The sequence below is a fragment of the Eretmochelys imbricata genome, chromosome 1 (genome assembly GCF_965152235.1).
Source record: "Eretmochelys imbricata isolate rEreImb1 chromosome 1, rEreImb1.hap1, whole genome shotgun sequence".
NCBI lineage: Eukaryota > Metazoa > Chordata > Testudines > Cheloniidae > Eretmochelys > Eretmochelys imbricata.
In genome coordinates this window covers 164,828,259-164,856,092 of record NC_135572.1, presented here as the reverse complement: position 1 = coordinate 164,856,092, position 27,834 = coordinate 164,828,259, and the positions used below count along the sequence as shown (strand labels likewise).

General features: G+C 40.6%; 1 protein-coding gene across 3 annotated transcripts in view; it reads right to left on the bottom strand.

Annotated features, from left to right (window-relative positions):
• RCAN1 (regulator of calcineurin 1) overlaps nt 1-27,834 on the bottom strand; it is a 75,425-nt gene that overhangs the window by 6,620 nt on the left and 40,971 nt on the right. The window contains exons 2-3 of one of the 3 annotated variants that reach the window (XM_077818855.1): nt 13,810-13,920; nt 5,562-5,735 (exon numbers count right to left, since the gene is read on the bottom strand). In XM_077818855.1, the coding sequence (XP_077674981.1) occupies nt 5,562-5,735; nt 13,810-13,920 (285 nt within the window). Of the gene's footprint in view, nt 1-5,561; nt 5,736-8,181; nt 8,326-13,809; nt 13,921-27,834 lie in introns of those variants that run through there. The other 2 variants (XM_077818863.1, XM_077818846.1) reach the window with 2 other exon arrangements.

Sequence of the window (27,834 nt, the reverse complement as noted above, 5' to 3'; positions counted from 1 at the left end):
GAGATTCTACCTTCCAATGCCATTCTGTCTTCCCCTCCCGACACCAGCGGATGGATCTCACTCGTGGGCATAGCGGAAGGCTCAGTATCAGTGCCTCCCTTCCTGGTCTTCCGGGGGGCCTCCGCATCGGATGGGTGCAGCGGAGCTTGAGCCTTCCGCTTGCCTCGCTTCCCCTGGAATAGGGTCCAGCCCTCCATAGCGTCGTCTGGGGGTTGGGTAGCAGGGGTCGTATCGGGGGGCAGAGGCGATGGTTCAGGGGTTCGGGGGGGTAACGGTGAGGCAGCATGAGGGGCGGGGGGGTTCTCCTTGGGGCGGGCCCTCTCCTATACCCGGTAATATCTTTGCTGCACCCTCCTCCATAGGCTCTGCTGGATTGTTAATAGCAAGGGTGGGACTCCCTTGCTCGTCTGGGCGTTGTAGGGGAGGTGTCTCTTGGGCCCGGACGGGAGTAGTGGTGGATCGAGCAGGAGGAGAGGTGGTTTCAGGTGCGGGCAGCCAGGGGCGTCGGCAACAACGGAGCCGACGTCCTGCCGGGTCTCGGGGATCTCGGGTGCCCCTCCCCGCTGGGTCAAAGGGCAGTCTCTTCAGACATGCCCCGCTGAGCGGCAGAGGTAGCACTGGGCTTCTCCCGTGGAGTAAAAGACCCGATAGCGGGATCCCTGGTAGGGGACTAGGAAGGACTAGTCGAAGGACCCCTCAAGCGCCTCTCCGTCACGCGCCGCCGGCGGCGGTAGAAGCTGCACTTGCCGGCGGAACGAGAGGACGTGACGGAGGGTGGGGTCCTTGCAGCCCAATGGGAGAGGGCTGATGACAGAAACAAGTTTCCCCAGGGTGGAGAGAGCGGGTAACAGGGCGGCATTGGGTAGAAAGGGAGGGACGGAGGTGAGGACTAGGCGAACGCCCAGGTCCTCTAGCGGCTCCAGGTGGACAAACACCCCCCCCACCGCCAGGCCCTTGTCCACTGCCTCCTGGGCGGCAGCCTCCGATGCTAAGAAAAAGAAGATCTTCCTGTACATTTTGGAGGCCGCCACGATAGCCATGGATCCTACCACCCTCGCCAACACCTGCACGTATGTCTCCACGTGGGGCGAGGCGGGGACCAGGAGGCAATGGAAGCCGTGCTTCCTGGTCATGGTGGGAAAGGGGCCCCGGCCGCTATTGATGGTAGCGGAGGCGGTGGTTGGGCGAGATGACGAGGCGGCAGGCGGGGGGGGGGGTGCCACCGCCCGGGCATACGTCCTGGGGGCCGGGGGAGGAACGCTCGCAGAGCTGGTGGAGGGAACAGCGGGGAGGGATGCCATGGTCGATGACGAGGCCACAGCGGTGGGGGCAGCCCCTGCCATGGAGGGCCTGGTGGTTTTAGCGGGGCCCTTTCCTTTCTTCACACCCTGGCCTTTCCGGCCAACTGGGGGGGGGGGTCCTATAATCTGGTGGGGGGGGCGGTGGATGTTGCAGCGGCAGTAATCGCCCGGGTGCCTCCTGCTGCCCCAGCGGGGGCGGTGGCAGATGTTTTGACAGCAGTGGTGGGGGGGAGGGCTGGGGGGTAGGTGGGGGAGAGGCAACTGAGGTTGTTAGAGGGGCCTCACCCCTCTCATTCCCCGCCATTGTGAGCAGGGAGAGACGGGGAGACACCAGAAGGAGGAGGGGGGAGGGGGAAGCAGATTAACCACTCCTCCCTGCTGGGCTGCAGGCGGGGGGGGCGGGAGTGCCAAATGGGTCGGACTGGATGGGGGAGGAAAACAGGAGTTGGGGTCCGGTAATAGGGGCAATCTGTGGGGTAAACAGTCCGGGGCGGGAGGGGGGGGACATGGACCCACGCACGTTTGTCCAAAGAGTCTTGTTTGGTCGGCGCGGAAAAATTCAAAGCAAACAGCTGAATCCAAAGGCAGATGGCAAGTTGCCAGCAGGGACGGACGGCGGGGGGGCCGTGACGGTCGTAGTAGTGTTGGGGGGGGAACCGATGGATCGGGGGGCAGCTCCGTGCCACACCCCCTGTGCCCCCACAAACGCAATTAAAACACAGTCAAACTCCCCCCACACGAGAGTACAATTCAAAAGTTACTCAGTCTTACGGCCCCCTCCACGATGGTTCGTAGCTTCCCTGGGTGATTTTTTCTGTCGGCTATCTTCTCTTCCGGTTTTGTGATGAGGCTTTCAGCAGGCCAAGAATGTTGCAGAGATAAGAAGAATCTTCCTAGCTCGGTACGGGTTTAGAAATAACAGCAAAACGGCTGGGTCTGGGGGCTTCCACTCCCCTCCTCCTGGTAGCGGGTCGGCAGTCCTCCCCCCCTCCTCTGGGGATTTCAGCTGGGGCAAAAGCGGCGTCCGAGAGCAGGCGTGGGTGGGGGCTGGCAGCAAGCTGGCAACTGACCAGCACTCGAATGGCAGCAAAAAAAAAACAGCAAAAAAAAACAAAACGAAGAAAAAGCGTCTGGCCCGGTCAGGGGGGAACTAAGGCAGGGTCAAAAAGTAAGAAAAATCCAGGCCAGGGGGCTTTAGGAGAGCATAGAAAGCAGACAGCTAAGCAGCAAGCGAAGGAGGTCCCTTTTCCCTGGGTAAGGGAGCAGGGAAGGTTCCAGAACAATCAGGAACCTTCTGGAGACAAGTAAGTCAGGCTGATTAGAACACCTGCAGCCAATCAAGAAGTTGCTAGAATCAATTAAGGCAGGCTAATCAGGGCACCTGGGTTTTCAGAAAAGGAGCTCACTTCAGTTTGTGGTGTGCGTGAGAGGAGTTGAGAGCAAGAGGCACTAGGAGCTGAGAGTGAGAACACGAACTGTTGGAGGACTGAGGTGTACAAGCATTATCAGACACCAGGAGGAAGGTCCTATGGTGAGGATAAAGAAGGTGTTGGGAGGAGGCCATAGGGAAGTAGCCCAGGGAGTTGTAGCTGTCGCACAGCTGTTCTAGGAGGCACTCCTAGACAGCTGCATTCCACAGGGCCCTGGGCTGGAACCCGGAGTAGAGGGCGGGCCCGGGTTCCCCCCAAATCCTCCCAACTCCTGGTCAGACAAGGAGGAGTCTACCTGCACTGTGGGTTCAGAAAAACGGCCAAGCTGAGTGCTGCCGTGAAGTTCCAAGGCGAGCAAATCCGCCAATAAGCACAAGACCCACTGAGGTAGAGCAGGAACTTTGTCACAGAAAGTATTGACCAGAAATCAGTATAGCTCTATATACTGGTACAGACCCCTGCACACCCTTATCTATATTTAAGAATCACTGCCAATGCAGCTCCACAGGCCAACCCTGTTTGCCGAATCAAGGGCTATTTTTGAGGCTGGAAAAGATCGAACTTCCAAGCCAGTGTTATTTGCATCTCTGTATAACAATTAGAGCAGTGTTTTTTTTGCGACTCCACAGGCATCAGGTTTGCTGAGAACCCACTTCATGCTATAAGAACTGTGCTCAAGAATGTAAGCTTTGATTGAAGAAAAATTACATTTCTAACTGTTACGATTGCAGAGAGCATCAAACATTAACCAAGTGTAAACTATGCAGGTAAGTAAGTGTAAGAGTTTGTGCATAGCCAAAATAATTGGTCATCTCAAAGGGGAGTTAACTGATCAAATGATTACCTTATCTAATATTACAAAATAATTCCCCAGTATCATTTACTATTTAGTTACTTTATGTAGTGTAGTTGGGTCCCAGGATATTAAAGTTAAGGTGGGTGGGGTAATATCTTTTATGGACCAACTTATGCTGGTGAGAGAGACAAGCTTTCAAGCCATACAGAGCTCTTCTTCAGGTCTGGGAAAGGTACTCCAAGCACCACAGCTAAATGCAAGGTGGAACTGATTGTTTAGTATAGGTTGTTAGCACATATTCTATTCCAAGGGACCATTCAAGGTAGAGTGGCCCACTAACAGTCCTTTGCAGTCATAGGACGAAAAGAGGATTTAGTTGGTTACAGATCGTTGTAATAAGCCATGGCTCGAAAGTTTTGGGCCAGTAAAAGATATTACTTCATCCACCTTGTCTCTCTATTTAGTTGCTTATCATTTTGGCAGAAATCTCCAGCTAATGCATTTATCCACCATAATTCCCACACCTTTCCCCAGGTCCCAAAGCTATAACTGTCACTACTCAAGCTGCCAACTATGTTGTCAGTACAAATCCGTATAGCATCTTAAAAAATAAACGTATATATTAAACACCTCAAACTAAACTTAACTTATTACCACAAGGGACACAATACTAGTACAGTAAAAACTTTTTAAATCTGGCATGTTGGGGTAATGGGGGGTGCTGGCAAGTGAAAAATGCCAGTTAAGAGAGAGTTTGGGTGCGGGTTCCCATTGGTTCCCAGCCAATGGGAGCTGTTGAGTCAGTGGGCAGGGCAGAGGCAGCGCGCAGAGCCATCTGATGGGTCTCCACCTAGGAGTAGCCAGGACAAGTCATTGCTTGTGAGCAGCCTCCCAAGGTAAGCACCCCCCTGGATCCTGCACCCAAACTCCCTCCCAGTGCCCATGCCTGCACCCCCTCCTGTGCCCCATCCCGCACTCTCGCACCCCCTCCTGTACTCCGAACCCCTTTTGGCCGTTCTCCGCCTAGGAGCAGCAGGGACATGTCGCTGCTTCTGGGGAGCCACGCAGAGCCAGGTAGGGAGCCTGCTGGCCCCACACCAACCGGACTATAAACCAGACTTAATATCAAGATCAGAAAAGCCAGTTTATAGAGCTTTCCAGTTAGTACAGGGCCAGATAATACAGCTTTTACTGTACTAGTTATTGGGATTTAATTCAATAAAGCCTTCCATTCCAGTGAATAAATGTATCTGAAACTGCTGCAGAATCTTCTACAGCTGTACTGTAGAGATGCAGAATATCTAGGGAGTGTTGCTAACAATTTGGCAAAGAGCAGACATGCTTTCAGTCTCCCCCCTCCCCTCCACAAGTGAAATCTTACAGTTATTTTGTTTTTTAAAACCATCTTTGTTTTATGACCCTGGATATCTTTAAGTATCTCATTAGGAGTTCTGGGTTTACTAGATTTTCAATTAAAGCTGGCTGAAAATTGTCAAAATTTCTTCAACAGAAAAAGTATTTGCAATAAAATGGAAGTTTTTGCAACAATATTTCATTTTGATTGAAACTGATGAAAAATTTCAGAACATTATGAAAAAGAAGAAGCTAGGAAGAGAGGAACACTCCCCTCTATCAGTGGAAAAAAATTAAAGTAGTGAGAGAAGATGGTTTTTATATTCAATAAAATCAAGTGTTCTGAATATTCCCAAAAGTTGTTTGAAATTTTACAAAATATACTCCTCCCCCTGTTTACCCAACCAGCTCTTGGTATGACAGTGAGTACTACATGTCTCCCCCTTATCCCAAGACAGGGCACACAATACACAAGCAGCCAGAAACCCAACATATTCATTAGCCTCCAAACACTCCTAAGTTTGGAGGTACCTACCTGATGTTTTCTCCAATCAATTTGGTCACAAATGAATGCTACAAATTTTCACAGGTCTTTAAAAAAAAAAAAACTGTCAATTACAACAGCATAAGACTCAATGGCAAAATGATTACATTTATACAGAAATGCTTGGTAAAACATACCTGAGCAAAATACAGTTTTATTTCCTTTCCAAGAAATTCTGTCTTATGTAACTGGATTCTAGCATCTGCGGCTGATAAAGGGTTGCTGAAGTTTATTCGTACTCTTTTGAAGCTCTTAAAATACTGAAAGGTGATATCTTTGTCATATGTTCTAAAGAGAGATTCAAATTTGGCCTGTAAAAAAAAAATTATATATTTTTAAAAACAAAAGAAGCCATGTACATGCCACATCCCTTTTTTCTTGTAATTTATTCTCATTCCCTCAAGGACAACTGCTGATTATGATGGACTGCAGTTAACAGTGGCATGCTAAAATATTTTATTAGAGAATATGGTAAGCCATTCAAAATAAACCAATCATCATTTATTTACAACATAGCAGCTGCTTTTTTCTTGCTGAAATAATAATGCCTTCAAGGTAGAAGAAAAGATTACAAATAAGTAAAATATATTGCATGTCTACTGGCTTCTGTCTCAATCTTGTGGCATGCTAAAAAAAGTACTATTCACAAGTGATTAAGATCATGGAGTTTTAATTGCTTAGTTTAGTTTATATAGAAATATCTATAAAAAGCAGGCAAAGTAAATTGAGGGCCAAAAGTCCTTACTCAAGTAAACATGAAGGACATGAAAACGGTAGACATGAAAACTGAATAGTGTGCTGTGCTAAAATGTGCTTGTTTTTAAGGTAACCAGACACCTCAGTAATGTTATGACATATGAAAACTATTTTTTGTACTTATTTTTAATTTAGGGAAATGAAGTGTGCTTAAGGAAATTTCAGTTATAATGACACAGTAATTCTATAACACCCTCCATCTATGGATCTCAAAGAACTTTACAAACGAAGACGCAGTTCCCTTAGTAAAGAAAGTATTGTTCTAATTACACAGACATGGAAACAGAGGTGAGGGCCTTGCACAAGGTTAAAACAGTACATTTGTTGCAGAGTGGAAACAGAACCCAGCCCTTCTGACTCCAAAACCTTGTACTTTTATCGGTGTGGCCCAATGACTTAGCCATCCTATCTAGATGGCAGTATGAAACTAAGTCCATCAAAAGTTGGCAGTCTTCATTGATGATTTGAGTAGCACATGGGGCAGCTATCCAAACCAAACTCAGCTATTTACACATTATTTATGAAGAATGTTTCCATTTTTACTTCAGGGTGCTGAGGGGAGGGGAAGGGAAAAATGAGTGTATGGCTGGCATACTTGCTGTTTCAGACTTATTTTAAGCACAATGACTCGCTATGTACAACCCTTAGTAGTAAGTTATGTTTTATGTATTGACATTTTGTATGTTACTATTTCACAGAATCTTACTGATCAGAATGTTCTGACTTCATGTTCATCTTTCAACTGCATTCAGTTTAATCACTGATTTTTGGATAAGGCTACATAGAAGGGTATAACAAAATAGCGTAATATTTTTTTCTTGAACACTTAATTTCCTTATTCTCTTATATAAACCTTTGGTTATAGTTTTTATTTAAGCTAAGCGTGGTTCTAACTCACAACTTGCTACTGCTATCCCAAGACTCTAAGTAACAAATATATATTAGACAAAAGCCAAATATTTCATGTATGCATGTTAACTCAAAACTATCCTGTCTCTTAGTGTTCTAATAAAAGCTAGCTGTATGTAAACTCCAAGTAGTTTTAATACAATTCTCAAGAATAGAACCCTTAGCACAGGAATTACTTGTTATTGTTAGCTTTTTACACGGGAAAGAAAGCTGCTTTGTATTTCTGAAATCTAAGCCTTTTTTTATCTTTTTTCTATATTACACTACTTGGTGCACCAATATCTCATTCATACCTATTCAGAAAAACAGATTGGTCTATAATTCAGAATTCATATTCACCACTAAACCTTTGGAGACCATCTAGATGATTAATGAAATGTATGGAATCTTCAATTTTATGTTAGCTAAAAAGAAAAGTCTGTACTATTATAAAATACTCGCCTCATGGATCAAACTTCCAGATGAAATCAGATGTTAGCATCATAGCATCTACTAATAAAATCCAATTGTTTTGTGCCTGACAGATGTCTTAGCACTGCTAATCAATAATTCACTACTGTAAGTCCAACATTTGTGTGTTTGTTACTCCTTCATTCTCATCAATTAGATAGCTGGAGTGATTATATTACGTAGCATTCCAACACTACAGAAGTGTCACCAGTCTTAACAATTACAGTGCTACACCAACAATGTAATTTAAACATCTTCATATATTCTAATATAAACAAACCTATTAGCAACATTCTAAATCTGAACATCATTGAAAATGCCTTCAAATGAAGTTTTTTCAACTCATGTTCACAATTACATGCATATATACACAGTATTTTTATGGACAGTCAAGTATTTGAAAAAGCAGAAGATAAAAATCTTAAAGTCCATATGATATATTAAGACTGAAACATAATACACAAAATACACATTTGCAAACTACAACCTGTTAACCTCTGAAATAGTTCTTCCCTACTTCTTAAGCATTATCTGTTTAATGTTTTAAACAGCACAGTATTTTTCAACTATTTTAGAACAGCACCTATCCTTCAGTATTTAAGAAATCCACAGATCTAAAACTCAACTTTAAAAAAGCCATACCCTCGTTTCAATTTGATTGAAGACATCGCTGTCTGCCACACAGGCAATTAGGGAACCAAAACTGTAGTTAAGGTTCCTAAAATGCATTTTGTGCTTCACTAAAGCAACGATAGCAGTTCAACACAAATCCAAGGCAATTACTTTTAAGGAAGCTGTTGGTTCTGTAGACTGTGTTTATAAAGGAAAAAGTCCAACCCCCTCAAAGCTTTCAGTGCATCCCGTAAGTGACAGCAAATTCCTGAACAAAGTCCTGCATGCTTTAAGGCAGTCAGGGACAAAATGTAAGCGACTACTGGAAAGAGGTGACATCAGCACATTAGTCAGCTTTCCTATGCTAATTAACTTTGCTTTGGAAGATGGAAAAAACAGCTGAGGTTTGCACAGCAGCTGCTTTATCAACTCCTCTTGCAGCATAGTTTCCATTGGTAGTAATTCCATTCAGCACTCAGACAACATGCTCTTCACTTGAATGGGCCAGCCCATCTTAAGATGGAAAATGTTACTGCTAACAGCTCAATGTCTACAGTAATAAGCAGTAATTAGCCAGCAGGGAAATTTCAAGACTTTGGAAACTAGAAAACAAATCCCTTAGTAAATTTACTCCTTGTACTTTCTGAAAATGTACAAGAAGTTTTAAATTGGGGATTAGAGGAAATCTACTTTGAAAAATATGTTTTTCAATTAAATACTTTATAGTGGAAATTCATTTTGAAATACCTTTTCCAATTAAACTTTATGGAGTAATTTCCTGCTTCCACTTTATTTGATTCTCTTATGGTCTCAAGGCCCTGTAATATGAAATCATACAAGAGCTCAATTAGTAGTTTACTACTAGGATTTTAATACAAAACCCTAATTCTCACTGGTGTAAAACTGTAAAGCCTACACTTATATCCCCTGTTCAATGAATTCAGAGTGTTGTTCGGAGAAAGTTTCCAGAGAATAAAGCAAGATGGCAAGATTTAAATCAAGGCTATTTAAGTCACTGATTTAAAATATTTATATCAGATCAGATGGGGCCTTTGTAAAGCTAATTTGAAAATCTGTGCTATTGCAACTATAAATTTTAATCTAATGAACAAAATTACAAATACTTTTTTTAGTTAGTTTATTTTAGTATAAAATCTACTACAGTTAAGGTATCTTATTTGAATTTTACAAAACAGCTACAGGCAAAAAAAAACAAACCACAGACGATTAAGGGTTTGTAGGACAAGGACTAAAACCAGCATGTAACTTTACTCAAATGAATAGTCCCTTTGACTTCAGTGGTACTACTCATCTGCTTAGTTAAGCATGTGCATAAGTATTTGCAGCACCAGAGGCTAAAAGTTTTTAATATTTGTGTACAAAATCTTTGCCACTTCAAAACAAAATTGCTTCACTGTTAAGAAGTTTATACTTTCAATACATTAAGTTATTGTAAACTATTTTGTATGCAGGCCAAAAAGTTTTCAAAACTATGAGGCTAAAATTAGTCTCTCAGGCCCATATTTAGGCACTTAAAGGTGGAATTTTCAAAAGCACAAGTTACACTGAGTTCATCAGAGAACAGCCTAGCACCATCCTCTTTGGAACCCCCTTTCAGGTAGTTGAAGGCTGCTATCAAATCCCCCCCTCACTCTTCTCTTCTGGAGACTAAATAAGCCCAGTCCCCTCAGCCTCTCCTCATAAGACATGGGCCCCAGTCCCCTAATAGTTTTCGTTGCCCTCTGCTGGACTCTGTCCTATTTGTCCACATCCTTTCTATAGTGGGGGCCCAAAACTGGACACAATACTCCAGATGTGGCCTCACCAGTGCCAAATAGAGGGGAATAATCACTTCCCTCGATCTGCGGGCAATGCTCCTACTAATGCAGCCCAATATGCCATTAGCCTTCTTGGCAACAAGGGCACACTGTTGACTCATATCCAGCTTCTCATCCTCTGTAATCCCCACGTCCTTTTCTTAAAGAACCGCCAGCCTGCAGCAGTGCATGGGATTCTTCCGTCCTAAGTGCAGGACTCTGCACTTGTCCTTATTGAACCTCAGATTTCTTTTAGCCCAATCCTCCAATTTCTCTAGGTCACCCCCACACCACCTTCCAAACTCTGAACCCCTTGTGGCTGTTCCTCCACTTAGGAGCAGCGGGGACATGTCACAGCTTCCGGGGAGCCATGCAGAGCCAGGTAGGGAGCCTGCCACCAGCCGGACTATAAACAAGACTTTCAATGAAGATCAGAAATGCCGGTTTACAGAGCTTTCAGGTTGGTAAAATGCCAGATAACACAGCTTTTACTATAAAAACATTCTAAGACAGGAAAACATTAAATGCTCTGATTTGTTGCCTAATTGCAAGTTATACAAAAATATTAATGGCAGCATTTTCTTTGCCAGTAATACCTGCCATTTTCATCATATGGAGTGAACAGAAGTATTTTAAGAACTCTAAAAGCAAAAAATACCTCTTTGAATATACATATATATCCCAAACCCCACTTCAAAAATGGAAGACTAATTAAAAAAATTCTCTATACTGATACACCCAGAAATCCAGCTTTCAGCAATGAACTGAACAAGTCAACTTAAATCATAACGGTGATATCACAGCATTAACTGACCACATACTTAGTCAAGTTATTCTAGTTCTTGTTGCAGAGTTCTATATTCAGTTTATTTCTACTCAGAAGCCTTTTTTTCCTGAACATCACCTTCATGGTACAGTAAGTGTATTACCAGTCTGCCCAAAGCATGATGTTGTATTTGAATATGGGGGTTCAACTAAGAGACAAGGCTTTTTGACCATGTAACAACCATTCTAGATACATAGTTTTAGGGCCTAATCCTGCTCTCACTGATGTCAATGGGTAGCATTCCTCTCGGGACTTTAATGGAAACAGGATTGGACCTTAATTTGCTATGGAAAACACACACTGCATTTACTCACAAAATTTCCATAAGAGGTAATGGAACTAAGGAGAACTTAGTTCTATGGGAAATGAGACATAACAAAACCTATCAGTCTTCCTGTGCTAATGCTCCTCTTCCTGTCACTGAGGCCCAAACAGGATGACTTCATGTTTCTTCCTGATGGCACAGTCACCCACATTCTGGAGACTACTTTTGTGGCTCAAAACCTGACTGAGGCTTCTGGGTTACTATAATACAAGTCAATAAAATCACCAAATATCACTCTGCCAAAAATAAATAAATAAATAATAAATAAAAATTGTCCTGCTCCAAAACTTCCCATATAATGTATCAAGCAGGGAACAAAATGTTTTGTCTTCAATCTGAAAAGTGAAGTTTGGAAAGAGATTAGTTTAAAACATAGTCTAACCCACTGGTACTGTATTTTGATTAAAAGAAACAGTCTACATGCTCGGAGATATTCTGTTAAAAATAAGACAGTGTATTAGTTTAACTATTTTTTGTTTATAAAGAACTTGCTGTGTCTTTATACAAGAAAATAAATGTATACTGTTAACTATTCTGTTTTATCTAATAAAGTGTTAGTAATTAAAGCAGTACTCTACCTTGAAGAACTGAATATCTATTTTAGAAGCAATCAGAAGTTACAACAAAATAACTATTACAACTTCCTGATGTTGTGTGACAACTCGGTGGCAATGTTGTTTTATGGCATTTGATATCACCACACAAATGACACATCCTGAAAGAAACACCGAAAAAAAACACAGAATTTCACAGAATCTGTCTCTGGCTGCTCTAATGCAATATCACCTTTCCTTCTTCCCAACTCTTGACTACTAGGGACATGCACAATTTGATGTTTTGCCTCCATGTTGGCCTGGTGCACCAGCAGGGGGAGAAGAAAGGGGAGGCAGAGAGGGACCCTGCCTGCCTAAATTGAGGTGCGTGCGGAGCCCCTGGCCCGCCCAGGGGCCGCAGGGACATGCCGGCTGCTTCCAGGAGCGGCATGAGGTAAGCACCACATGGCCAGAGCCTGCACCCCAACCCCAAGCCCCCTCCTGCACCCAAACTCCTTCCCAGACCTTACACCCCCTCCTGCACCCCAACCCTCTGCCCCAGCCCTGAGCCCCCTCCTGGAGCCCACACTCCACACCCCCTCCTGCACTCTAAACCCCTCCCCCAGTCCTGAGTCCCCTCTAGCACCCAAACTCCCTCCCAGAGCTTGCACCCCCACCCCGTCCCAGGCACAGCCTGGAGCCCCCTCCCACACTCTGAACCCCTCGTCCCCAGCCCAGAGCCAGCACCCCCTCCCACACCCCAACTCCCTGCCCCAGCCAGGTGAAAGTGGGTGAGAGAGAGCAAGCGATGGATGGAGAGGGTGGAGTGAGCAGGACAGGGCCTCGGAGAAGGGCGTGGCTGGGGCAGGGCCTCAGGGAAGGGGCATGGCAGGGGTGTTTGGGTTTGTGATTAGACAGTTGGCAACCTTACACTCTAGCTGGATGCAAGAGGAACCTGCTGAACACGTGACAGGGCTATCAAACATATAAGTAGCACACGAGATAAGAGAAACATGGCAGCTCTGCTTCCTTAATGTTTTCATTTCCAGCCAAAGCCTCAGGGATTGTGACTGATGAAGCCCAAGTTTCTAGAAGCTGATTTCTGCCACTAAGTTGCTGTGTGAGTAGAGAAGAGGGTGGCTGGAGACTACAGTCCCCTATTCTTGTACCCTCTAGCTACTCCTCCTCCACGATGCTTAGTTGGTAGCAATCTCAGGGCACAAAAGCAGACTTGAGTGGAAGCCCAAGCAGCAGGGTTTTTTTGGGAGGGTTGGGGGAGAGAGATGACGGGTAACTGATAGGTGACAAGAGGATAGTGGAAATATGAATGGACAAGTGGTATAGTGGGAACATGAAGGGGAATAAGGAGACACTGAAAGCCACAGATGGTGTATAAAAGGATATCAGGAATTCCAGGGGACACATGCAAGACAAATACGAAGAAGGGGGCACAAAAAAGAGGAAAGCCACAAACATCGCCTTTTTTTAGTTGACACCTATGCTATCACTGACTGGGAGACCAAGGAGGAAAACCTATGTAATATTAGAAGTTACAGAATTGACAATGCTGTTAAAGAAATGTTTGTCCTACAAGCAACAAAACCAGAATTTCATAATCCAGCTGTGGCCTTCTTGCACTTGGTGAATGTTTACACCAAACCTCAAGGGTTGCACTTCCTACCCCAAACACCCCCACCTTATTATACAGTTATTGATTTTCTGTGTCTATGTACTGTTTTCATTCCTGTTTTTATATGCTACATAAAGTTTAAGATAATAAAGGTTAAACACTATCCTGGAATGAACTTTCCTAATAGCATTGATAGGTTTTGATTTTCAAAGTCAGGGAAACAAGATTATCTATACATGTCTGGTATCAGGAAAGTATATTTTTTGCGCATGTGTGAAAATTAAAGTCAACCTCTTACCCAGATCCCAATAAAGGAACAGGAATGCATAAGTGTGTGAAAGGCATTCTAAAGAACAGGATGTGAAACACAGTCTGCATTCCTGTTTTGCACTCTGGATAAGAGGTTATTTTTAAGGCACACTCTGCAAAAAGAACTGAAGAAATTACTCAAGGGGAAAAAAAAAAAAAAAAAAGAGGCAAACTCAAGTTAGACAAACATAAAAGCAGTCATCCAAAACACTCTGTACCTGTGTAAATGGGTTTCCTGAATGCTCGAACCAAATCATCAACATTTTAGTCATACAAGAAACCTCTTCGAGCATCTCTAATTTTGCAGTCAGTGGGAGCAAGAAACTTTCCTGTAAGGAGAGAAACTAATTTAACAAGAGGCTGCTGTCTTTACATCTTTGTCAGCTGGCTGATCCACAAAAGTGTAGTAAGGACAGGGAGCTAGAGAACTTTCTTACCTCCCATATAGTGAAAGAGTCTATGCTGGCAGTTATCAGTAAATGGGGCTTAAAAAAGGTAATATGATAGAGAAACAGGAGAAATGCATATAAAGAGGGAGATTCTGCAATAATTTTAACAGTCAAATATTTTGGGGTTTTGTTTTTTTAAATCTGGATGTTTTTGGTTTTTTAATGCCTCTTTTGGCAAGTCTAACAGGACTTCCCTGTTAAAAACAATTGGCAGATACATTCTGCTGGACATTAGACTGTCTGTGGGCACCTGACAGCCTTGATCTTTCTCCTTCAGCAAGGAAAACAGTGCAAAGTGGATGCATGTTCTTCTGCAGCTATGCAAAAATACAACACTCCTGCAGCTACTTTAAGTAAAGCTGTAAGTCCCTGCAGTGGCATGCAAAACCATACATGAAAGAAGTTAGGCAGTGGTTTTGCAGTTGTTCTCAATCAACACCATAATAGAGGATAAAACAAAGTATATCCCAAATAAAAAATAATTAATAAGACAACCAAAAAACAACATCATGACTAAACAGCAGAGTAAAAGGTGGTTAGAGGCAAAAAGGCATCCTTTAAAAATTGGAAGTCAAATCCTAGTGAGAAAAATAGAAAGGAGCATAAACTCTGGCAAGTCACGTGTAAATGTACAATCAGGCAGGCCAAAAAAGAATTTGAAGAGCAATTAGCTAAGGACAGAAACACTAACAGCATTTTTTTTTTTCAAGTGCATCAGAAGCAGGAAATCTGCCGAAGAGTCAGTGGGGTCACTGGGCGATCAAGGTGTTAAAGTAGCACTCAAGGAAGACAAGGCCACTGTGAAGAAGCTAAATTGATTATTTACATTGCACTGAAGAGGATATGAGGAAGATTTCCACACCTGAGTGACAGATCTGAGGAACAGTCCCATATTGAGGTGTCAATAGAGGAGGCTTTAGAGCAAGTCAATAAATTAAACCGTAATAAGTCACTAGGACCAGATGGTATTCACCCAAGAGTTCTGAAGAAATTCAAATATGAAATTGGTATGTAACCTATAGCTTAAATCAGCCTCTCTACCAGATGACTGGAGAATAACTAATATAGTGCCTATTTTTAAAAACGGCTCCAGCAACAATTCTGGCAATTACAGGCTGGTAAGCCTAAATTCAGTACCAGGCAAATTTGCTCAAACTATAGTAAACAAAATCATCAGAGATACATAGATAAACACGATATATTCTGGAAGAGTCAACACAGCTTTTGTAAAGGGAAATCATGCCTCACTGATTTACTAGAATTCTTTGTGTTGATAAAAATGTGGACAACAGTGATCCAGTTGATATAGAGTACTTAGACTTTCAGAAAGCTGTTGACAAGCAAATTATGCAGTCATGGATATGAGGGAAGGTCCTCTCATTGATCAGTAACTGGTTAAAAGACAGGAAACAAAGGGTAGGTCTAAATGATCAGTTTTCACGATGAAAAGAGGTAAATAGCAGGGTCCCCCAAGGATCTATACTGGGACACATGTTGTACAACCTGTTCATAAATGATCTGGACAAGGGAGTGAACAGTGAAGTGACAAAATTTGCTGACAATATAAAATTACTCAAGATAGTTAAGTCCAAAGTTAAGTGAAGAGCTACAAAAGGTATCTCACACAACTAGGCAACAAAATGGCAGATGAAATTCAATGCTGATAAAGACAAACTAATGCACATTGGAAAGCATAATCCCAACTATACATACAATATGATGGGGTCTAAATTAGCTGTTATCCCTCAAGAAAGATCTTGGAGTCATCGTGAACAATCCTCTGAAAACACCCATTCAATGTGCAGAATCAGTCAAAAAAGCTAACAATGTTAGGAACCATTAGGAAAGGGATAGATAATAAAACAGAAAATATCATAATGCCACTATATAAACCCCATGTTATGCCCATACCTTGAATACTGCATGCAGTTCTGGTTGCCCCATCTCAGAAAAGATATATTAGTGGAGAATGTGCACAGAAGGGCAACAAAAACGATTAGGAATATAGAACAGCTTCCAGACAAGGAGATATTAGAGACTAGGACTGTTCAGCTTAGAAAAGAAACGACTAAGGGGGGTGAAATGATAGCAATCTATAAAATCATGAACGGTGTAGAGAAAATTAAAAGGAAGTGGTCATTTGCCCCTTAATATACCAAACACCAGGGGTCACCCAATGACATTAATAGGCAGAAGGTTTAAAAACAAACATAAGGAAGTACTTCTTCACACAATGCAGAGTCAACCTCAATGCCTGGGGATATTGTGAAGGCCAAAAGGATAACTAACTGGGTTAAAAAAAGAAATAGATAATTCATGGAGGAGTTAGGGATATACAGACTCTATTGTAACACAGGTGAGCCAATCAAACATGCTTTTTCCTTAGAGGATTTATTACATTTCCCATATTTTAAACATTTATTTCAGCCTGGAAACTGACCTTTAAAAAGTATTTAAATATCAATTGATTACTTTTTACCACAGTATTAATGATGGCAAAGCAGCGTGTGTTTAAATGGAGGAAATTGTGAAACCACAAGTCCTTTGTAGTAAGTTATACGCTGGGTTTTGTTCTTCTGGGGTCACAAGTGAGTCATAAGGGAATTATAGAAGCTTTGTCCCAGAGATACAACACCTTTTTAAATAAAGGAAACAGCCTACAGGAAAACACGTAGCCAGAACAAAATGGATAGAAATACTTGGAAAAGAAAATCCAGTGACACTAAAGGATGATTCTGTAGTTTTTTTCTTTAAAAAATGAGAGCGTAACACTTTTGTCTTGAAACAGTGCGTGTCACCACGATGAGGAAATTTAAGAGGCTGGTAATGTGAAAAGTGATTTTTTTACATTATTTACTGGATTTGTAGGCCTCTTTAGAATCAGCTCTCCTCCTCTGCGGAGGAAGGAAAAATATCCCCAGAGGAGTTTAAAAAAAAAAAAAAAAGGCAACAAATCCATCTATTTAGTAGCATATTTAAACAGTGTAAGAATTTTTAACATAAAATAGCAATAAGGAAATTCTTGTTAAATAAGAAATAAAGATCTGAAAAACAGTTTCACTGGAGATAAAAGTATCTGCAAGATACATATAGAAGAATAGAAATAAGTAATAAGTAATGTTTTTTTCCTAAAGATATACACCATACATAAAAATACATTTAAAACTTCAGGGGTGAATTTATTACTGTGCTGTGGAATACAGGAAGCATCAGATATTCTTCCCACTACTATACCTAGGAAAAAATGAAAGCCGCTTGAAAATAGAGTTTTAGAGAGTATTAGTTTGAACATCAGGTCTGGGGAAAAGTTAGACAAAATTATTAACAAATCATGGGTATTTAAGGCAAATTAACTATTAGAAAGAAAAAAGGGGCACATGGTATAAAACAGGAACTAAACCAAAAAGTGGCCCATCAGAAATTTGAGTGACGTTGTGCACATAGCATATGAAGAATACTTTATAGCTGTTTATCCCTTACAAAACAAAGTTATTTAGAAAGAGGTACAATCTGTATGGTTTAATTATTCTGTAGTGTATCACAGTATCACCTAGAGCCCTATTGTGCACAGTGCTGCATGAACTCAGAATGGAGCCATATTCCTTGCCCCAAGGGCTTACAATTCAAATTTGGACCAGATAGAACTGATTCTCCATCATTTGCTCCAACCCCTCAGACAGAGACAAACACCTACAAGATCTCTGTCAAGCTTTCTTACAACTACAGTACCCACCTGCGGAAGTAAAGAAACAGATTGATAGAGCCAGAAGAGTTCCCAGAAGTTACTTACTACAGGACAGGCCTAACAAAGAAAATAACAGAACGCCACTAGCCGTCACCTTCAGCCCCCAACTAAAACCCCTCCAACGCATTATTAAGGATCTACAATCTATCCTGAAGGATGACCCAACACTCTCACAAATCTTGGGAGACAGGCCAGTCCTTGCCTACAGACAGCCCCGCAACCTAAAGCAAATACTCACCAACAACCACATACCACACAACAGAACCACTAACCCAGGAACTTATCCTTGCAACAAAGCCCGTTGCCAATTGTGCCCACATATCTATTCAGGGGACACCATCACAGGGCCTAATAACATCAGCCACACTATCAGAGGCTCGTTCACCTGCACATCCACCAATGTGATTTATGCCATCATGTGCCAGCAATGCCCCTCTGCCATGTACATTGGTCAAACTGGACAGTCTCTACGTAAAAGAATAAATGGACACAAATCAGATGTCAAGAATTATAACATTCATAAACCAGTCGGAGAACACTTCAATCTCTCTGGTCACGCGATCACAGACATGAAGGTCGCTATCTTAAAACAAAAAAACTTCAAATCCAGACTCCAGCGAGAAACTGCTGAATTGGAATTCATTTGCAAATTGGATACTATTAATTTAGGCTTAAATAGAGACTGGGAGTGGCTAAGTCATTATGCAAGGTAGCCTATTTCCTCTTGTTTTTTCCTACCCCCCCCCCCCCAGATGTTCTGGTTTAACTTGGATTTAAACTTGGAGAGTGGTCAGTTTGGACGAGCTATTACCAGCAGGAGAGTGAGTCTGTGTGTGTATGGGGGTGGGTTTTTGGAGGGGGGTGAGGGAGTGAGAGAACCTGGATTTGTGCAGGAAATGGCCTAACTTCATTATCATGCACATTGTGTAAAGAGTTGTCACTTTGGATGGGCTATCACCAGCAGGAGAGTGAATTTGTGTGGGGGGGTGGAGGGTGAGAAAACCTGGATTTGTGCTGGAAATGGCCTAACCTGACGATTACTTTAGATAAGCTATTACCAGCAGGACAGTGGGGTGGGAGGAGGTATTGTTTCATATTCTCTGTGTATATATAAAGTCTGCTGCAGTTTCCACAGTATGCATCTGATGAAGTGAGCTGTAGCTCACGAAAGCTCATGCTCAAATAAATTGGTTAGTCTCTAAGGTGCCACAAGTACTCCATTTCTTTTTGCGAATACAGACTAACACGGCTGTTACTCTGAAATCCATCTTACCAGAGTTCTGTTTGGCTGAGGAATAGGGGTAGGTGGACAAGATGAAGGGGAGAAATGGGGGGAGGGGGAGGAAGGTGGCTTCATGCCACCTTTACACTTCTTCATATTTACTCTTCCCACAGCTGGAGTGCAGCCACACTCCAGCCCTTCCCCAGTATAACTCCTATGCCAGGGGCTGGTGAGAAGTGTAGGGTCACGTCTACAGCACCTGAGGAAATCCCTATGCTATTCCCTTGTATCCTGGCAAGGGAAACATGCGATCATCAAGCTACTGGAGCAGCATAAAGGGGATATTATCACAAAGAACCGGCCCCCAGTAGTTCACTATTGGTGAAGTTAATGTTTAAATAAGTGGCGAGATATCTAGGATCTATCTTAGACGGGTACAGATATGCGCCTGGATGGAGGATGGAGAGAAGAGGTAAGAAGTGGAAAGGCAGTTTTGAGAGTCCTGGCATAAAGATGCTAGAGCCACATGAGCTGATGAAAACTCCCAAAGTAAGGGTGCAGAATGACAGAGGGAGGCAAAGCAGCTATGTGGAAACCCCAGGTGATGGAAGGGGAAGAGTATTGGCAGTGGATCCATACTGCTGTGTATTTAATAGTCACCCCTAAGCCCCAACACCTAACCTGCCTTACTCATCAAAACCCTCTGATGCTATTACAGACTGAGCCCAAGTCGACTGATGCTCCACAGTGCACAGGAATATTCAAACTAGACCTTTCATTGTCTGGCATCCCTTGCATAGTAGGCCCAAAAGAGTTGTGCTCCGTTTTGAGTCCTATGTCTTCCATGGCAATTTGGGCTCAACGTTACTTAAAATGTAGTTTGGTCATTTATTCTGATGTGTACTTTTTTTAAATTACGCTTTTAAAAATACTTCCCAGAAATCTGTTAAAGAAAACAGGATGGATATATGAAATCTAGACTGAATGGGGGGGAGGGAGGGGATAGAGTAATAGCCCAGGCTCTCAAATTTTAACTCTACATGGATAGTGTTATGTAATTAAAAGATTTGAAAAGTGTACTATAGTAAATTGAATAAACTAAGTCTCAATGTCAACCTTGAGAGAGCATTCTGTTCTATTAAATATTTGCTGAGAAATTAGGAAAATTTTTGGGGTTTGTGGATTTGTTAAGCATGTACCTACCTAGTCTTCATTATACTGGGACTTTAAAACATTAAAATACTGATGTCTCAAATATTCCAATGTTGTATGCAGTGTTATTGCAATAGTGTTGGTCCCAGGATATTAGAGAGACTAAGTGGATGGCAATATCTTTTTTTGGACAACTTCTGTTGGTGAGACAAGATGTTGGGCTTATACAAAGACCTGAAGATAAGCTCTGTTTTACCTCACCCACCTTGTCTCCCAAATATTCCAACATCAGTTAATGCCTTGTGGAAAAATCATATGCGAAAAAGCCAAGAAATTTCTTATCTTAAAAATTATTTTTCATTCTAGAAGATAAAGGGAAGAGATAGCATGTAAGTTCAATATGAGGTAGAATGAATGGAAAGAATGAATCAGCAATGTCACTGTGTTTACCTAGACTTGCAACTCAAAATCTAATAAAGAGTTACCATAAAAGCACTGATTATATTGCAGACACTCTGATACACATTAACCAAAATAATGAATTTTTTCTCTATTAACACAGTTTGTATATATTTTGAATCTTGGGTTTGACTCAATATTGACAAGATGAATTGCCTTTTATGGTTTCCGTTCAGCATTCACCTTTGCTTTCACTGAGTGAAGGACCTTTTTGGAGGCTCTTCAGTCTCCTTTGGAAGACCAAGCTGTTATCAGACTTGTATAAAGGAAGAATGCTCTGAAGCCATTGTTGGAGAAACCTTGTTCTAAATGCAGGCCTCTCAAGGGTAGAGAAAAAAAGCATAGAGTACTTGCACAGCTGAAGGAGAAAGGCAAGATGTTATTTATTTTTTAAACATAAGGGCAAGGTGCTGACTTAACTCAAAACAGTACTCTTGAGGCCCTCACCCAAGACTCCATCTCTTGACAATGGCACTCTAAATGTTTCCCTTTGAGAAATCTTTGGTGTTGCCTGAAGTCCAACGACATTTTGCAAGTGTCATTGTCTGGATGATCTCCAAGTGATGGAATATGGTCAGGTGTCCATGATTCCTTAAGATTTGTTATCATTCTTTGTGGGTTGGGTTAAGGTGATCTCTGGCTGGTTTGGACAGGATTGCTTTGGAGGGTTTTGTTTTTTCTTCTCTGAAAGGATGTAGAGGGTGGTTTGGGGCAGTTGCTCATTATGCCCCAAATAATCTCTTTTGCAGGGGTATGCAATACTATTTCATTACCACTCCTTAATGCATGTGAGACCATGTAGATTGTAAAGCAGTTTTGTCTATGGTGTCATCAATAACTCCTGAAGTCCCATCTCTCTCTTTTCTCCCTTTACTGAAAGATTAAAGGATTCTATTAAAAGCACATGAACTGCAAAACCACTTAGCTCTAGTAAATGCTTAACCAATTGCTAAATGCTTTTTTTAAAACCCAGATTCAAAAGTTTGTCACAAGATTGACAAAAAAATCCCCATAAAATGCTGCCTACCTCTACTGCTAATATTTTAAAAAACATCAAGAACAATCCTCCAAAAGTACAGTTTTTAATAAATCACGTTTACTTTAATAGTGTATTGGGGAGTGTATGATACAAGGAGTCCAAATTTTGACTGCAGATCAAAGTGTGCCTTAGCTATAGATATCAATGGGACTCATGTATCCAAGGGCAGAATTTGGTCCTTGTTCTGCACAGAACTACTGTATAACTATTTATCTTGTAGTCAATCCAGTGAGGGGTAAAAGAATCATAACAAGCGCTCTGACAATGCTTTAATTTCCTTTTTTGAATGTACTGAAATAAGTTCTTTCCTTCCTGGAAACAGTGCTGCAGGTTTTTTTTAAACTTGTTATACTGAATAGGTTCTCATTAAAGGAAATATTATTACAATAAAACATAACAATATATTTTTATACTTGATCATGTAGTTTTCATGTGTCCAAACAGAGTATAAAAAGCTGTGCTTTTTCATAGAAAGGCTATTTACAGATTGGCTGACCATTAGTTGGAAAACTGTAACACATTCAACTGACAGAAAATAATACCTACAGTACTTAATTCCTTCCTTGGAAAAATCCATGACTTACTTATATTTCCAAGCATTAAACATTAAATTCCTGTTCACTGACTGGTAATATTAGAGTGGTAATTTGGAAATTCCACTGAAGAAAATGTTTGCGTAACCAGCTAGACACATTTACTAAACTCTGTTTTTTTAATGTGGCATATACCTTTATAAATTAAAAAGTTTCTTCAATGATGTATTTCCCCTTTTATGGAAAGTATTTCCTTAAAATACACACATGGAGCTACATGGAGCAAATATTTTAATGTAGGTGTGTAACGGTATTTTAATAAATATTCTTCATATGCTATATTTACTGGAAAATCCATAATTACCTACATTTCCAAGCATTCAACATTACATTCTTGTTCATATTGTCAAACAGAACTGCATTTTCTAGTGGAAAAAATATCCAGAACTTATGTATTAGTAGTGACTTCCTCAACAGACACACAACTTTTATATTTTTCTGTGCTGAAATGTAAGTGAGCATTAGAACAGAGAATCCACTGCAGTGGGGTATCAAAACTAATTAGATCCACTGTAGAATTAAGTGGTTTTTAAAAAGTCTATATTCCAAGTGAACAAGGTCAGTGTAACTACAGATCGTGTCTAAGTATCACTGTACATACATTAAAGCAAGATTATTCCGGGAATAGAAGCTATACAAATGCTTTGTACAACTCTACCAGCTCTAGTGACTAACTCCATATCTCCTAGTAAGCGTATTTAGGAAACTACACATTGTGCCTTAGCAGATCTGTCCTTAGGAAGCCTTACTTCCCAGCTTAGGAAGTGGCAGTGCTTTCGGTAAAGTAGGTCTTGATCACCACTACATAAGGCTGATTCTAAACACTCAAGCATCACTGATCCACTCTGATATGTGAACAAACTCATCAGCACCAAAATTCCCTTCTATCTGTGTAAAAATTCCAAACTCTGATATCTGAGTTATGGAGGCACCAATTAATCTCAGGAGAGAACTATTAGAGGGAAGACAGATATTCTGGATCTGATGGAAATGTGGGGACTGAAGAAACTAAAGAGTACCGATGACAACTTTGTTCTTCTGAGGAAGTATAGAAGAAAGTCTAAGCCAGGGCTGCTAACTCCTAGTCAAGGCAAGTAGAGACAATTGCCATTAGAAAAAAAAAGGAGTTAAGGGTTAAGAACTTCAAAGGAATACCCTGCATAGGTTTGAAGGGAGAATTATTAAGAGCTTGTATACTAGATTCACCCTCCATTTGGGCTTAAACCTAAAAAGGACTATAAAAATGCTATGGAAAAAAAGATGTTGTCTTCTAGTGTATTTTTGAATTGTACCCCCATGATCAAACACCTCCCCAAAAGCAAAGGCCGCTAAGGACCTGATTGCAACAGCTTTGTCAATTCCATTGGGATTTTTTTTTAATACTACTGATACATTTTGTAGGCTAAAAAGTTTTTTAAAAAATTTAGTCAATGGCAGCTACTATAGGAAAAGAAAGCATAAAAATTTTGGATTTAAAGAGTGCAGTGATTCTCAGATTCTCTCCCCCAGCCACCCCACGTCAACTCCAAACAAAGGAGAAAGAGAAACAACTCTTACATGCCAGACGGTTAGGGTTAGGATCTTGACAGACAAATCAAGGACTAGTGCCAGAAAAATGCAAAACCAGATACAAAAAAAGTCTTCTTTCTAGGGACAAATGGACTAGGTCCTTGACACAAGGCCTTGGCCAAGGAAGAGCCACAAAAGTGGTGCCAGCTTTGAGTCTTGCCACTCAGAAAAGGGGATTATAAAAACTATGCATAAAAGATCCTTGGAACCAAAGATTAAGAAGGCACCCAGTTGGCGGAGCAGAGGTTGCTTGTATGTGGAGGAATCCCAGGAAGTAGATCATTTACCAGAAACACACTAAAACGATGCTAATACAATAGTGAAGATTCAGGCACTTGATAATGGGAAGTTATTTGCTACAAGGTTGCTTGTTTTTGTGTCTTTTAGAAGGGAGGAGAATTGAGTTCTGCCACTAATATTCAACCATAGCAAAGGCTTGATCACTTGCTGGTCTAAAGCATAACAGTAGGATCTCTAAAAAGTGTTTTATGTGAGTGCAAAACGTCCAGCAGGATGGATGGGCAAAGATCTAAAAACAGTCAGGCCCCACTGTGCTAAGGGCTCTAAAAATAACCATATCCGTCAAAAGAAAAAAAAAAGAACAAAACCCCTCAGTTAGCCAATATCAAAAAAGCCATGATATGATCATGCCTACTCAAGCCAGTGCGTTGACATACTTCTCCTTTGTGAACACGATGCAAGCAATTGAAAAGAATAATATGGAACAACAATAATTGATCCACAGGGACATGGCATATGTTGCTGTTACAAGGATTAAAAAAAAAAAATTAGGTACAAATCCTTTCAAGTAACAGTAATATTTTCTTTTTCTTTCCAAGGTACATTTCTTGAAAAAATTCTTACCGATGGCAATTAGTTTAAATTGAAAAATGGAATCAGCAATTATGCTTTCCTAAGTCAGGGTCTGAATGAATCACTAAATTTCAAATCAGAGGCTTTGCTGTTTATCATCTTGAGGTAGACTATATCAGTCACATACCACAGAAACACTTTTTTTTTTTTTTAAGTGAACTAGTGATCATGAAAAAAAATTAGAATATATGCCCAGCAATTTGACCGTATAGTCCATGAAGATAATTTGCATATTACATTTCAGCCAATGGAAATGCAACTGAATAAGAAGCAACCATCCCTGTGATATGCATCTCACTATTTAAAATAAACAGCTGTTTCCCCAAGTATCAACCAGTAAGTTAACACTACCTGGTAAATATGAAAGTCACAGAATTAGTGAATTGCAACATTATTGCTTCTTTCTCCTCCTCCACTCCTCTTCCAATGGCGGGATCTTCACAAGTAACCACCATATTAAACAGCACACTGAGTGGAAACAGAGTACCAATGGGTGACTGTGGTTTGAATGAATGGGAGTTAAAGGGAACAGATATGAGAGATGATCAGGTTACTGTTTTTTTTCCCTCCTGTAATATTATATATCTTGCCAGCTGAAACTACGTTTCTCCTTTTCATTCAGGATGATCTGAAGACAGAGTCTAACATCAAATCATAAGATCTCCACAATTTTAACAAAAGAGACTAATGGGGCAGTTATAAAATTGATCATAACCCCATTCTTGAGAAATCTCCTTTATATTTATTATTTGCCAAAAAAAAAAAAAAAGTGTGATATTTTTGGTAGATATTTAAATTAAAAAGCTTTTTTCCTGAATCACTCTTTCTCAGTAGTCAACTTTATTTCATACCCTCACATAACACATATTCTCTTAAATTTCACAGAACGAATTCATTTTCATTTCAATAAACGTTTACCATTAAATCCAGATTTTAATTTCAAAAGCCTCTCTTTCGTAAATATTGGTTTAAACTAGGGTTGTTGATTAATCACAATTACTTCATGTTATTAACTCAAAAAAATTAAGCACGATTGAAAAAATCAATCATGATTAATCGCAGTTTTAATTGCACTGTTAAATGGAATACTGATTGAAATTTATTAAATATTTTGGTTGTTCTTCTACATTTTCAAATATATTGATATCAATTATAAACCAAAATACAAAGTGTACAGTGCTCGCTTTACATTATTTTTATTACAAATATTTGCACTGTAAAAATGATAAACAAATAGTATTTTTCAATTCACCTCATACAAGTACTGTAGTGCAATCTCTATCATGAAAGCACAACTTACAAATGGAGTTTTTGTTACATAACTGCACTCAAAAACAAGCCAATGTAAAACTTTAGAGCTTGCAAGTCCACTCAGTTTTACTTCTTGTTCAGCCAATCACTGAGAGAAACAAGTTTGTTTACATTTACAGAAAATAATACTGCCCCCTTCTTATTTACGTCCCCTGAAAGTGAGACTAGATATTTGCATGGCACTTTTGTAGCTGGCATTGCAACGTATTTACGTGCCAGATAACCGGGGCATACGTATGCCCCTTCATGCTTTGGCCACTATTCCAGAGGACATGCTTCCATGCTGATTAGGCTCGTTAAAGATAATGCATTAATTAAATTTGTGAATGAACTCCTTGGGGAAGAACTGTATTTATCCTGCTCTGTGTTTTGTCTATATTCTACCATATATTTCATGTTACAGCAGTCTCGGTTGATGACCTAGCATGTTGTTCATTTTAAGAACACTTACACTGCAGAGATGACAAAACGCAAATAAGGTACCAATGTGAGATTTCTAAAGATAGCTACAGCACTCAACCCAAGATTTAAGAATCTGAAGTGCCTTCCGAAATCTGATTGGGACGAGGTAGGGAGCATGCTTTCAGGAATCTTAAAAGAGCAACACTCCAATGTGGAAACTACAGAACCTGAACCACCAAAAAAGAAAAACAACCTTCTGCTGGTGGCATCTGACTCAGATGATGTAAAAAGGAACATGCGTCGGTCTGCTCTGGTTTAGATAGTTATTGAGCAGAACCCATCATCAGCATGGACGCATGTCCTCTGGAATGGTGGTTGAAGCATGAAGGGACATATGAATCTTTAGCACATCTGGCATGTAAATATCTTACAACACTGGCGAATACCTGTTCTCACTTTCAGGTGACATTGTAAACAAGAAGCAAGCAGCAGTATCTCCTGAAAATGTAAACAATCTTGTCTGTCTGAGCGATTGGCTGAACAAGAAATAGGACTGATTGCACTTGTAGGCTCTAAAGTTTACATTACAGTTTTACATGTGTTTTAGTTTTGAATACAGTTATTTTTGTACATAATTCTACATTTGTAAATTCAACTTTCATGATGAAGAGATTGCACTACAGTACTTGTATTAAGTGAATTGAAAAACACTATTTTGTTTTTACAGTGCAAATATTGATATAAAAAATAAAGTGAGCACTGTACACTTTGTATTCTGTGTTGTAATTGAAATCAATATATTTGAAAATGTGGAAAACATCAACAAATATTTGTATAAGTAGTATTCTATTAATGGAGATTAATATTTTTAATCCCTTGACAGCCCTAGTTTAAACTGAACACTCTAATCACAAAGATCCACATGATTTATAAAAATATAAAATCAGAAACAAAACACTTATGAACCAAGGATGAGGTGTGCTTAGAACTCAAAGGATGAAAGGTCAGTAAGAATGTATTCTCGCATTGCTATCAGGACTGAAACATAATTGTCCAAGTATCATATCATATAGCTGACATTTGAAACATACGTATGTGCCTACAGTATTGGCCTGCGTACACAAGTGATCAGCCAAATCCATCCTGATATGAATCAAGAAATTATCTTAGGGATGAGTTTGTCCTAATGTCTGTTTGTTTGTTTTTTTTAAAAAAAATAAAGTAAAAGCCATATTTGGTTGATTTTTAAAGAACAGAGTAAAGGTATCTACTTCAATACCTTAAATACTTTTTTTCCAGTTATCTTGAGGTCAACTGACATACTCTGTAAGAGCTGAGCTGTAAGCACTCAGCAAGTAAATAAATCTGTCCTCCTTGAATGGATCTTCTGAAGTCTGAAGGCAAAGTCTCTGGATGTAAAAATCTATGA